The 13,424-nt window shown below is 37.6% G+C and overlaps 1 protein-coding gene across 4 annotated transcripts in view; it reads right to left on the bottom strand.

Moving 5' to 3' along the window:
- ESYT2 (extended synaptotagmin 2) overlaps positions 1-13,424 on the bottom strand; it is a 64,122-nt gene that overhangs the window by 18,237 nt on the left and 32,461 nt on the right. For all 4 annotated transcript variants that reach the window (XM_060683607.2, XM_060683609.2, XM_060683606.2 and 1 more), the window contains exons 8-13: positions 9,397-9,517; positions 8,150-8,326; positions 7,190-7,272; positions 6,493-6,541; positions 4,554-4,643; positions 2,706-2,801 (exon numbers count right to left, since the gene is read on the bottom strand). In XM_060683607.2, the coding sequence (XP_060539590.1) occupies positions 2,706-2,801; positions 4,554-4,643; positions 6,493-6,541; positions 7,190-7,272; positions 8,150-8,326; positions 9,397-9,517 (616 nt within the window). The remainder of the gene's footprint in view (positions 1-2,705; positions 2,802-4,553; positions 4,644-6,492; positions 6,542-7,189; positions 7,273-8,149; positions 8,327-9,396; positions 9,518-13,424) is intronic.

Here is a 13,424-nt window from a genome sequence, read left to right as displayed (position 1 = left end):
CCGGACACTGCAACTGTCATAAATATATGCTAGTTATCAAGCATCCATAGGGATGCTGCAATGATCATATGAAAAACAATCTGGTCTCTCCATGTCATCCTTAGTGAAGCATACAAACCAGAGTCTGCATCGGATGAGGAGAGCACATCCTTCTCCTTCTGTCCTGGCCACTTTTTACAGAGGCATGATTGAGAGCATTCTAACAAACTGCATCACTTTTTGGTTTGGTGGCAGTAGTGCCTCAGATAGAGAGTGGTAAGGACAGCCAAGAAGATTATAGGAAGCTCACTTCCCGTTATTCAGAATACTGCTTATAAGCGCTGTGTTTAGAGCTTGAAATATTGTTAGAGACCCCACACACCCACTTCATGGTCTGTTTCTGTTGCTCCCCTCTAGGAAGAGGTTTCAAAGTATTTCTAGCAGGACTACCAGATTCTGTAACAGCTTTGTTCCCTAAGCCATCCGTCTGGCGTATTCGCAAGATTCGTTTTTCTCACCATGTACATGTATACCTCCAAACTAGACTGTGTTGTTTCTCTGTATCATATAATATATGTGGGTATATGCATAATTTTGTATTTGTTTGTTTGTTTTCTCATGTTTATGTAGTGTATATTGGAGGTGGTGATCCTTTGAGAGCTGTATGCAATGAAATTTCATTTTAATGTATGCCGATTAGTGTACATTCAAAATGACAATAAAATTATTCTATCTATCTATCTATCTATCTATCTATCTATCTATCTATCTATCTATCTATCTAATCATGTCACTTTCTTCAGTGCCATTGTAACTTTGAACAGTTACTAAACAGATCATTGTAAGTCAAGGACTACCTGTATATGATTATTCATTGTTATTATTATTTTTTATCAAAGAAAAGAATAGAAACTTCATCTAGTGTTCAGGAGGAATTCTATTTTTGAAATGGCAAAGTCATAATTAGAAGACTTTATAATTGCGGAATGCGGCCACGCGGGTGGTGATGGGGGTGACTCGGCGCTCCCATGTAACACCTCTCCTGCGCGAGCTGCACTGGCTCTCAGTGGTCTTCCAGGTGCGCTTCAAGGTATTGGTTACCACCTTTAGAGCTCTCCATGGCTTAGGGCCCGGGTATTTATGAGACCAACTTCTGCCGCCAGTAGCCTCCCACCAACCAGTACGCTCCCACAGAGAGGGGCTCCTCAGGGTTCCGTCGGCCAAACAATGTCGGCTGGCGGCCCCCAGGGGGAGAGCCTTCTCTGTGGGGGCATCGACCCTCTGGAACGAGTTGCCCCCAAAGATATGGCGGATCCCGGATCTGCGCACTTTCCGCCATGCCTTAAAGACGTTTTTGTTTCATCAAGCTGGGCTGACCTGACCATATTTTTTAAGTTGTTTTAATTTTAAATTGCTAAATTATGGGTTTTTTAATATGGGGGTGTTTTAACTGTGGGCCAAATTAATTTAATTGGTTTTTAATATTGTTTTAATTTTTGTATTTTCTGTATTTTATCTGCTGGCTGTTCACTTCCCCGAGTCCTTCGGAAGAAGGGCAGTATACAAAATAAAATAATAATAATAATAATAATAATAATAATAATAATAATAATAATAATAATAACAACAACAACAACAACAACAACAACAACAACAACAACAACAACCATTGATCTTTGTCTAATATTTTATCTTCAAATCACATTAGTAAACTTCATTCATTAGAAGTTTCTTTCCTAAAAGCTAGATGAAGAAGGGAAATGTATGCTTCGTTACAAACATCACATCCTTGGGTTTATTTGGGGACCATTCATTATTTTTTATTTAGTCCTGGATAAAAAGGTATTAAAAGACATGCCATTATTTACAGTTTAAATATATGGAATTTTCCATGAAGCACTCCAATTATACATATTTGGGTTCTCTCTCTGTACAGAAATGAAAAATCTGTACAATCGGGACAGTGTGTGTGGGCACATTTTATTTTTACGAAGTGAAAGGTGTTTCCACAGCTATTCTGGGAACTGCTCTTTGGGGACAGTAAACAGATCTTTTAATTATAAGCTTGCAAGCATATGTGGGAAAGCATTTACACCAACCCTGCTCAAACATTTATGTATATGATAAATAGTCTAGAATAGCAAAAAAAAAAGAAAAAAAAGTCATTTTCATTAGCAATTCACAACATCAGAAGCTGGCTTTCCGTTATCTCTGTTGATTTGCAACAATGAAGCATGGTTCTTCCTTGCTCAGATCATCCTAATATATTGTTCGGATTTTAAGTATTTTACCCTAAATGAGATTCCATTCACAGAAAAAAGGGCACCGTTCGAAAGCACATATGCTCACACATGTCCTACAGCACCATAGCTCCAGATTTAGAAGCGTATTCATTCATTTGAAGCTGGAATTGACCGACTATCTATTTTTTCCTTTCAGAAAGTGTCCACAAAATTGTAAGATTACCACATTAATAAATGCTGTAAATTTATTGTAAATGAAAATGGCATTGTTCTATAAACGTGATTAGATTACTGATCCTGCAAAATAAATTTAGCCGCAAGGTATGTTTATCATAAAAAATTATCAATGTAATGGAATGCATGAGGAGAAGTAATTAAAACATAACGTGATTAGTGAGGCAAAGTGGCACAGTAGTAAGCAATGTGTGACTGAAGAAAATTAGGAATCATTCAAGAGAAGCTTCATTATCACCTAAAACTTACTGGCAGATTTCTTGCTGAATCCAAATACAGAATAAGCAATGCTGATGAAAGCCCATCGTCGGCTTGATCTTTATCAGCTCTAATGCTTTTTAGCACCTAAAATCATAAAAGTATCATTAAAAACTTTAGTTTCGTGCTTTATCTCTAACTAAAAAGAAAGCAGGTAATAAAATGCAAACTAGAAAATAAAAGTTTAATCATACATAATAATTTAAAACTAAGTATTACTGTATCTTATATATCAAAGAACGAGATAGCCAACATGTATCCTAAGGTAAAATATTTTAATTATTTCCAAACATAACCAAACTAGATTTGAATAAAAATTCCTTATCTGAAAAGAAATTCCGCAACGTGAGAATGTTTTCATTGCCTTATTCTTGCTGCTAATACGATTTCTAAAAATCCATGGAATTATTTTTCAATATTAACTACATATGAGAAATGATATGAAAAGCAAAGTGAATACTGAAGTCCTTGAATACACTTGTAAGCGTTAAGAAACCCACTCAACTGGGAAAGTAAATGACATAACCATAAATTTGCCATTTGTGGAATATTATCTAGAATCATGCCTTCTATTGTTTGATTCATTGCCTCATGATGATCTAACATAAATATTGAATATATTATTTGACTTCTCATCTCTAATAAATATGTTTTGCTTTTCCTGAAGTACTTATGGTTTGTATGGGGGATGTGGGAATACGAAAAACCCTGTATAGTATTTTTCTCCTAAATTCAGGGACTAAATTTTTTCAGTTCCAGGATACTTTAATTTCTTAAGTTCCTCTTTCCATATTTTTTAATAGACATAAACTATGTGTAGAGGTAGAGATTTTTAAAACTAGCTTCTGGGTCCATTGTTCAAAAGTATCCTTCAGTATGTCTAGTGTTAAACTATTTCGCTTCATTCTGTAAGTCTAGTTGGAGTGTTCTTTCCCTTTAATTGTAGTATTTAGTTCCTTCTAGTGTCCAATTTTAAAAATTTTATCTTTCGAATTTTTTTAAAAAATAAAACATTTAAAAAATGGACAAAAGCACTTTCCCAGAGGAAGGTTTCTTATAATCAATTTCCAAAATTAATTCCTTATAGGTTAGAGTGCAGCATATGGATTTAGTAAGTAAAAATAAAATCTTACTTCAAATTTATCTAGATCCTTAGTTCATTTGTAACTTTCTATAAAATCAAAATTTTAATCACTCTCTTGCTGTTAATTAAAAAAAAAAAATTAAGTTCTTAAAACTTAAAATTTGTTAGTTTTAAAAGTTAAAACTCACCCAGTGCTATAAAACTTGTTGATCCAAAGATTTCTAATAGATGAAAACCAATTAACACACAATTTCCAAAAGTGATTAGAAAAATGTGCAAATTTAGTATTCTTTCAAAGCTGCCATGTATGGTTTGAGCAAGATGGTTGTTCTCTCATCTCCCAGAGCTCCAGATACACCAAGGACCACCATCTTACAGTCTCTTCATGAGGAGCAGCTGAGTGGAGTTATCTGTGGGCAACCTCAAGTCCTCTCCTTGTCCAGAGAGGAATTATCAAAGAGCCAGCCTACTCCCTGGCTCCTCATTTGCCACAGTCATTGGCACTGTTTTCTGCCAAGCAGTTTTCAGTCTGCCATTTCTTACCCAGAATTCGAAAAGCAAGGTTTCCTGATGAAGCCCCTTATTTTTGACTTGCTAAGAGAATTTTGGATTTTTTGCCTAAATAAATCTTTGGTTTTATTCTGTGTTCTTCTAGAAATAGAGCATATTTAAATGAATGTGGACAACCACACATATAAAGACATATTTTTAATGACAGCCCCTTCAAATGCAAAAAAAAGTGTAGACAAATATACCTGGTCAAGATTTTCAACAGTAGACTTCAATGTGAGCCATTCGAGTTTTAAGTGCAATTTTCCTTTGGAGACTTCGTCCAAAGTAAACCACTGTAAGGAAAGTCCATAAAGTATAGTAAGAACCAAATCCATTTGCTGCAAAATTTAGCAACATTGCATACAAATTCCTAGGCGAAGCCAACTAAGGACAGTTCATATGAAAACAGCTAAAGGCATTGTAGCTGACAGAATAAAACATTTTATCGAATAGGCAACAATTATACTGATTCCTGCATTTCACCCAGAAAACTATAATAAAATTATTTGATAATAAAATACATGCAATGACTTTTTAGAATTAAGCATCTGAATATTTAGCTTAGAACATCTCAAAACACATTTAACAGGAACTTTTATAAACGTTTGCAGCACCCTGCAATCATATGACCACATTTTATGATTGTTTTGCCAAAAACTGGCCCTTATTTTTGGTGTTTGCCAAAATCATGTCCATAGCAAACTGTTGGTTTGCTTAACCACACCATTTGTGGTTCCATGGTGGCACAGTGATTAGAATGCAGTATTGCAAGCTAATTCAGTTCACTGCCTGGAGTTCGATTCCCACCAGGTTTAAGGTCAGGGGTGTCAAACTCGATTTCATTGAGGAGTGCATCAAGGTTGCATTTGACTGGGGAGGGGTGTGTGTGTGTGACCAGGGCGGGTATGACCAGCTCAACATCACTTGTGTCAGGGGCACCTGTGGTGGCCTGGGAGGAGCTGGATCCATTGTCTCCAGTGAAGGAAGGCAAGACCAGGGAGAGTGCCAAACCCTTGTCCTCCAGAGGAGCCTTGCTGTCTGCTGGTGGCCAAATGCTAAGGCAGGACTTTCCTTCCTTCCTTCCTTCCTTCCTTCCTTCTTTCCTTCCTTCCTTCCTTCCTTTCCTTTCCTCTTCATTCTTTCTTCCTCCTTTGCCTCTTTCCTTCTTTTTCCTTCATTGCTGTCTTCCCATTTTTCCTTCTTTTTCTTTGTCTTTCCTCTTTGTCTTTCTCTTTCTCTTCCTCTTTCCCTTTCTCCTTTCCTGTCCCTTCTTGATGCTCAAATGCAAAAGGGGAAACGTTTCTCCTTTTGTTTTGTTTTGCTTTTAGTTTGTTTTGCTAGCCCTCTGCCAGTGAAAACAGAGCCTGAGGGGGGCATGCTCCCCCCTAGGCCCCATTTTCGGCCTGGACTGTTTCCTGAAGCCCTCTGCCAGCAAAAATGGAGTCCAGGGGAGGCTACAGGAGGTTCTTCAGGCCAAAAATGAGGCCTGGGAGGGCTGCGGGCTCCATTTTCACTGGCAGAGGCACTATGGGCCGGTCCTTTGCCATTTCCATGGCTGCCCCATGGGCCAGAATTAAACACCCTGCAGGCCAGATCTGTCCCACGGGCCTTCAGTTTGACACCCCTGCTCAAGGTTGACTCAGTCTTCCAGCCTTCTGAGGTTGGTAAAATGAGGACGCAGATTGTTGGGGGCAATATGATGACTCTGTAAACCGCTTATGAGAGGGCTGTAAAGCATTGTGAAGCGGTATATAAGTCTAAGGGCTACTACTACTGCTATTTGTTCTATGACCATGGATTCATTTAACAGCAGCAGATTCGATTAATGTCCACTGCAAAAAGGTAATAAAATCAAGGTGGTCACAGGACTGACCCTTTTTATGATTGCCATGTCTTATTACCATGATGGACAGGGTCCTTATGGCCATAAGACGAGGACTGATTGTATTCCACTCCCATGGCTTTTGTCTTCAATTTCACTTGTTAACACAAAATGCTATAATCAAACTAAGAAAATCTATTCAAGGAAATCTAAAGCCTTTGCTGAAATTGTAATCCAGATCCAATATATGATTAAGCACTGCAGATTTAATGTATGAACCTTCCTTGTCACTGTCCTCCCCAGGCTGAATAGAGATTTACCTCATCTATGTGACGTTCCTTTTCAACTTCAATTAAGTCTATCGTCAAGCTAAAAAAACACAATGCAATGCATTAGAAGACCATTATCTGAACTACAGAACCTGAAGCTGGAATTTTGTAGCAGCAAAATGGTGAATACACTAGAAAAAAACTGAAAAAGCAATTCTGAACAAAAAGGAGGATATGTGATTGAGGTACAAAATAAAGCTTATCTTGTTTTAAGAATTGTGAATAAGATGGATCTGCTGCAGAAACTTTAGGTCTTTGAAGCAGAACAAGATGTTGGGAAGGAGGGAGAAGAGAAGCAAGGATAAACAGTTTTGTGATTGTTTATTCCTTTACATAGTAAAGGCCAAATGTACTATATATTCAAAATGAAAATGAAACTGTGCATTAATTAGAGCTCTGAATTACTATTTCTACTACAATCAATATTGCTTTGCTTTCTTTTCATGTGGTATCTTTTAGAAATGTTTCTACTAAAAGTATTAATAACTTTTTGACGGCACAGAATTTTGCATACACCCAGGTAATAATAGAAATACATTGGAAATATATATATATGTGTCTGCTAGCTTCTTTCTGACTCTTAGAGCTTACCTTTACTCTTTCATTTATGGACTGATCTGGATAGTAGGATTCCAGGATAGGATTTCAATTTTTTTTTAAAAAGGCATGCAAATGGCTTGATACTTACCTTCCTAGAAAGTCATCCTTGTCTGGATCTTCATCAAAGAGTTCAATCTCCAAGTCTTGTCCTGGATGTTCATAGACTAAGGCCTGGAAATATAACAAACAAGATAGCCAATTCAGTCTAAATGTATGACTTAGATCAGTGGTCCCCAACCTTTTTATCACCGCGGCCCGCTGAGCGCGCGCAGGGGTGGGGGCACGGCCCAGGAGCTTTTGCGCACGGCCCATTGCGCACGGCCCAGGAGCTTTTGCGCACGGCCCAGGAGCCTTTGCGCTGCAGCGTTCATGTCCCCCGGCCGCTGCGCGGCCCGGTGCCAGGTACTCCACGGCCCGGCACCGGTCCGCAGACCGGGGGTTGGGGACCACTGACTTAGATTATTAACAAATTACATTGTCAAATATACAATGTTTTCTTTCCGATGTAATTAAAAATTTAGAAAGCCTCTTTCCTCTGTGAGCCCAGGATAGCACACATGGGATTTTAATCCTCATCTTTATCTTATAAAGCTTGTAAAGGTAGATTGGGTTAGTAATTCTATCTCAGTCCAAAATCATCCAATAATGTCCATGACTAAGCAGGATCTTTAATCTGAGTCTCTCTTGCCTCAGACTAGTATTATTTACTATAGTATTCACTCCAAATCATTCATTTACTGGCATTTCCACAGTTTTTATGATATAGATCTAATATGAAATTGCAACTTGCTAGTAAATCACAGTTGAGGAAATCAGAGACAGGGTGAGAAAGAAGAACATATACGAACCCCAAGGCTCATTCTTATACTAAACATAGTTTGATGTTTTATCTGAACTGTTCTACTAAAGTGCAACATCAATTTTTCTCCAATGGTTAAAAAAAATCATTCAAGATCGACATATTTCTAATAGAATTGTATATCAGTCTTAAAGGTTCTAAACGCTTAAACACATTTTTCAAAACTAATACCTGGCAGTAGTTTCATACCTCATAAACTTCATTCCACTTTGGATTAAGATTTTCTTTGATAACTTTGCTTTGGAAAATTTGATTTCCCACTTGAATGATTCCATAAGGGTCAGACTTTCCCTTAACGAGTCCCTTTAAGTAAGTATCCTTTCCCTCAAGATCCTGAGCTTCAAGGAAGTGTATTCTTAGTACACCCTGAGAAGAGGCAAGAAAAGTTGTACATCATTCAGCAGTAAGGTATCATCAGCATAACTGAATGTTTATGTCCTATTGAATTCTCTAGATTGGAAACTGTATTGGTTCTTTAAATTCTTTATTATGGAGACTAGTCATTGCAGTATTAAATTGATTTTTAAAAATTATTTTGGAGACTAGACATAGCTACGAATTGTTAAACCTATGCAGGTAGTGAGTAACTAAAATAAATGAAGGCATACTTCCTCCTAATTGTATCTTTGCACTTTTAATAAAGATGTACAGTAAGCAACAGTAGCTCTCTCTCTCTCTGTATGTGTGTTTGTGTTTGTGTGTGAAAAGCACTAAGATACAGCAGTGGAACTGAAGCTCTCCCCCACTCTTTCTACACATGTGTGACATCAGCAAATGCACTAAGGGAGTGGGATTTTAATCACAACATTGTAATCTCCATTTTTACTTTTCTGATGCCCCCGTGTCTGCCTTTGCCTTGTGGACATTGCTGTAGACTAGGATAAAGGAGAAAAAATGTCACAGAGATAAGTTGTCATTAATTTTATGTTATTTACATACATCTATATCAATTTTAATAATAGTAGGAAATGAATTCGGGGGGAAAACCCCAACAATTTCTAGATGTATCTGAAAACTCAACTACAGAGACCAATAAAACCAAATACTTTACATGTTACAGGCATTCAGAAATATGTCACTTCTCCAGAGTTTCTTTCATGCTGCTATGGAAATCTCTGGATGGATGGGAACCACTGGGATTAGCATTTCTTAAATGAACTGGAAGAATCCACCCAACTGGTTACAACCCATGGTGTACAGACAATATCCCAATGTGCAGAAAGAAAAGAGGCTTTCTGCTGTTTTGAAATTTAATGGTCCAACAATAGCTTAAAAGCCACATTCAAAGAATTGTTACCTAGCTGCTAGAAATGTATTCTTTGTTCAGTATCTAGATTTTAAGCTCTTTTATAACCATTATTGTCAGAGATTGTTCTGCAAACACTTTGATAAACAAACGTTTTGTTATGTCAAAATATTACGTTAAAAAATCTTACCTTTGGTATGGGGAACCGCAACTGAGCAATCTGCACTTCACTGACAAAAGGAACAGTGATTCGATTTGGAAGCACTAGATAATTAGATATTATATCTAGTATTATAGTGTCAGATAATCCACTAAATGAAAAAAAATCAATGAAGTTATTTTAAGGTTAGCATTAATTACACATGCTGCCATTATCAAAACAATTGCATGCAAGCTGCACTTCTAATACGTAGGAGGGCAGGAAAATAAACATACAAGTTGAAATTCTCTACTTCAGTTTAGTCTTCTGCTCAATCTGATTTCTATTTGCGGGGGGTGGGGGTCTGGGACATCAAACCATCAATATATTCATTCCTCAATACATTTTCATCTTCCATTTCACAAACCAGCTATACAATTTACAAACTTTACAACAAGCCTACATATTAAAACATCCTGTCCTTGACTTCCATGATTTATCATCATCTTTTACAGACTTCTGTGATTTAGTTTATATGATATTCAATGTTGTATAAAAAAGGCTACAGATTGTCTCCATTATTTAGGAAGGAAAATAACAGCAAACAACCAGCCTATTAAATTGAATCATATGGATAAAGAACAGTCCAACCCATCTCCCTTTCTTGCAGAACATTTTCAGGAGAGAAAGAAATTTTTGCACAGCCCTATTCCCTTTAAGCAATGATGCTGACGTTGATGATTTGCTTTTACAAATGATCCAAAAATGGAAGTAAACCCAAAGCATGTGTGAATTTCATCAATACCTTTGATCACCACAAGATGGAAACAGCAGTTTAGAATAAGACAGATGGCTTTATTATATCTGTATAAACCCTATTTTTCCTTCCTGCATCATCTTTCATCATAATATATGAAGGCCTACTGATTAGTTCAAAAGGTTCCTTATTCTGCATTTTTGTTTCTTACAGTGCAAATAGATGAAGCAGTGTTAGTTTAATATTCACCACATATAAAAGCTATTGTTTTGTTTTTAAAGGCCAAGCAAAACAGCAAATAAAACAGGCTGTCAGTTTGACTGCTTTATTGTCTGCCTGGCTGGAAATCATATCAATCCGCTCCCTTAGGACTTTCATCATCTTGTTTACACAAATATTATGAAGTTAAATTAATTATGGCAAATATTACAAAATCAAATAAATTACAAAATTAAATTTGGGCTGCCATAACCTTAACCTTAATAAAATTTATTTATTTATTTATTTATTACATTTCTATATTGCCCATCTCCCCTACAGGATGACTCTGGACAGTTTCCGCATTATAAAACTAAATGAAAAATAATTAAAATATTAAAACAGACATTAAAATGCTATTAAAAATTGTGCTTAAAAATAAATATGACATAGTTAATTGTGGAAAATACTATAAAATATTTAACAAATATTATAAAATTATATTAACAGATAGGCATGCAACTATGTATATTTTCCCTATCATCTTTTTGGGAGAAAAGCACGGGGGAGAGAAATAAGACTGTAATGAAGTGCCTCCAGATGACAAATTAGGAAATAATGAAGTCAATCCATTAATTCTAATTAGGATATCTTTTTATAGAATTGGTATGAAACATGAAGACTAAGTCATCTCCTTCCCTGCCCATAAATACTATCCACAGACTTCTGTTATCCTGTATCAAGCCAGGAAGGAAAACAATATAAAAGGGCTGGGAAAAACACAAGCCTTCCAGTATCTATCCAACCTAATACGCTAGCTGCAAAGAAGTGGAATGCAGAGAGTATGTGGTGTTTATGTGCAGATGTACATAAGGTATAATATAGAAGAGAGATTGTTGACAACAGGGATGGGAACAGAGGAAAGAAAATAGCCAATTCTGCGCTCTCATTAACATAAATCCAACTCTATTTCTGGAGCTCCCCTGGATTTGCAAGATACATGTTTACAGCAAAATCCCGGTTTAAGAAAACAATGCTCTGATCTGACTGGTATCAGATCAGCTCACAGAACAGCAAGTATCATGGGATTTAAGTTGTTTACATGAAATGCAGCTAGTTTGTTTAATTTCAAAACATGCCTGCAGTCTGCCCTTAGTTACTTTCAAACCACTCCTAAATTAAATACTGATAAATTTTAAACAATATCTGGTACTCACATCAGAGCAGCTGTCAACAATGAAAACTAATTAAACTTCATTGTGGTCAATGCCTGCCTGCTTTGTCTTAATCTCACACACACACACACAAAGTTGTCGATTTTGATATTTTTCTTATATAAACTACAGATCCATCTGCCTTTGAAGTAAAAGATTTCTGGATGGATCAGGAAGGATAGCTCTACGAAGCCAGCTTACTTGTGGGTGATTTAAATTTAATTAATAAATTAAAATTTTTATATCCCCCCATAGCCGGAAATGCTTTACTTTAGGTTAACACATACCACTTCTAGCTGCCACAATTTATCGGATTAAGCTAGCTACAAGAAGCAGTGCAATTTGTACTCAGTCAAACATTCCTAGATCATCAACAGGTGATTTGGACGCTACATCTCTCTGATAATTCAAAAGAGGCCAGTGGCCAAGCAAGAGGTCACAGCGGACACTTTTTATTGTAAGGGTGACGAAGAGGGCCAGTATGTAATTATGAAGACAATTGTGCAGATGCTTATATCTCTATTAAAGGTGCATCAAATAATGTCAGCCAACGTTTTTGGATTTCATCACCTACGGTTGGCCGATTGCAGCTTTGCTGATTGATGGTTTCATTTCTTGCTCAGTCTATCAGTGTGATGCCAAGGATCCTACAGAGAGAGTGCATTTGGAAGGTTTCCAGGTTTTAGATTTCTGTCTATGTAAGCGTCCATGATTCAGCTTCATATAGTAGCAATAGTGCTATCAGTGAACAAAATGGTCATGGTTTAGTTTATACAGTAATGTTATGCACCTGATGATTAAAGAAAATGTTGTGGCCTGTCGGCTGCCGGCCCCTCCAGCAGCCAAATCACATGATGAGGCGGCGTGGGAGTCAGGATCAGCATCAAGGCAACCTGAGCGCTCTGAGGGGGAAGAGGGAATGGAGCTGTCAGAGAGAGACAGAAACGGAGCCTGAGCTGCCTGTCAGCCCTCAGATGGAGAATGAACAGCCCCTAGGTCTAGAAGTGGCTGATGAGGAAGAGGAGGAACAGCTGGGTCCAGTGCCTGACGCGTGGATGTGCAGAAGGCGGAGGAGAGGAGAGCAGTGGAAATCTGTGGGCCGATCCTTGGGATGGAAGAACTACTGCTGCTAGCATTACCCTAGCTCTAAGGATATAAGACGGGGTGGAGATGAATAGATGTGGTAGACAATTATTCGTCTCCCCACAGGACTTGTTAGCCTGCTGTGAGAGAGACTTTTTGCCAGGGCTGCTGGTGCTCCTAATAAAGGAATTGTTGACTGATTACAGAGGGTTTGTCATGTTTGGGGAGCTGGGTCAGAACAAAAAAGCTGCTGGGGCAGTACTGATTTGGTCTTTCACTTCAGCTGTTAAGGCATTCCCCACCCCACCCCCACCCACCTCATAATATGAGGCCATAACCTTTGAATTCTTGTACTTTCCTAAATTTGCACTCCATTTAAATCTATGACTGCTGGTGAGCAATCAGTGGAAAGTACTTTTATCTTTTAGATAGTGCTCTGTGGAAAGGACCTGCTGCTGAGAGAATTACACGTAAGATCAGATGGTTCCTGCGGCACACTTATGATACCTCAACCTGTAATATTCACATCAAAAGTCGACTATCCGAGGGTTTCCCAGTCTGCATAAGGGCATGTCAAGGGTGTGTCCTATCTCACTACTATTCAGTATGGGTAGTCCTCAACTTATAACCACAATTGGGACCAGAATTTCCATTGCTAAACAAGGCTGTTTGTTAGAGTCACATTAATTTTATGTCCTTTTTGGACATGGTTAAATGAATCACGCTAACTGTTAAGTGTCCTTAGCTAAATCTAGATTGACTTTAATATTTGGAAAGTCTGGTGGGGAACATTGCAAATGATGATCATATGGTCTCTGGATGCTGTA

The sequence above is a fragment of the Pantherophis guttatus genome, chromosome 4, assembly GCF_059756535.1.
Source record: "Pantherophis guttatus breed Tessera chromosome 4, ASM5975653v1, whole genome shotgun sequence".
Lineage (NCBI taxonomy): Eukaryota > Metazoa > Chordata > Lepidosauria > Squamata > Colubridae > Pantherophis > Pantherophis guttatus.
This window is presented reverse-complemented; position numbering and strand designations above follow the sequence as displayed.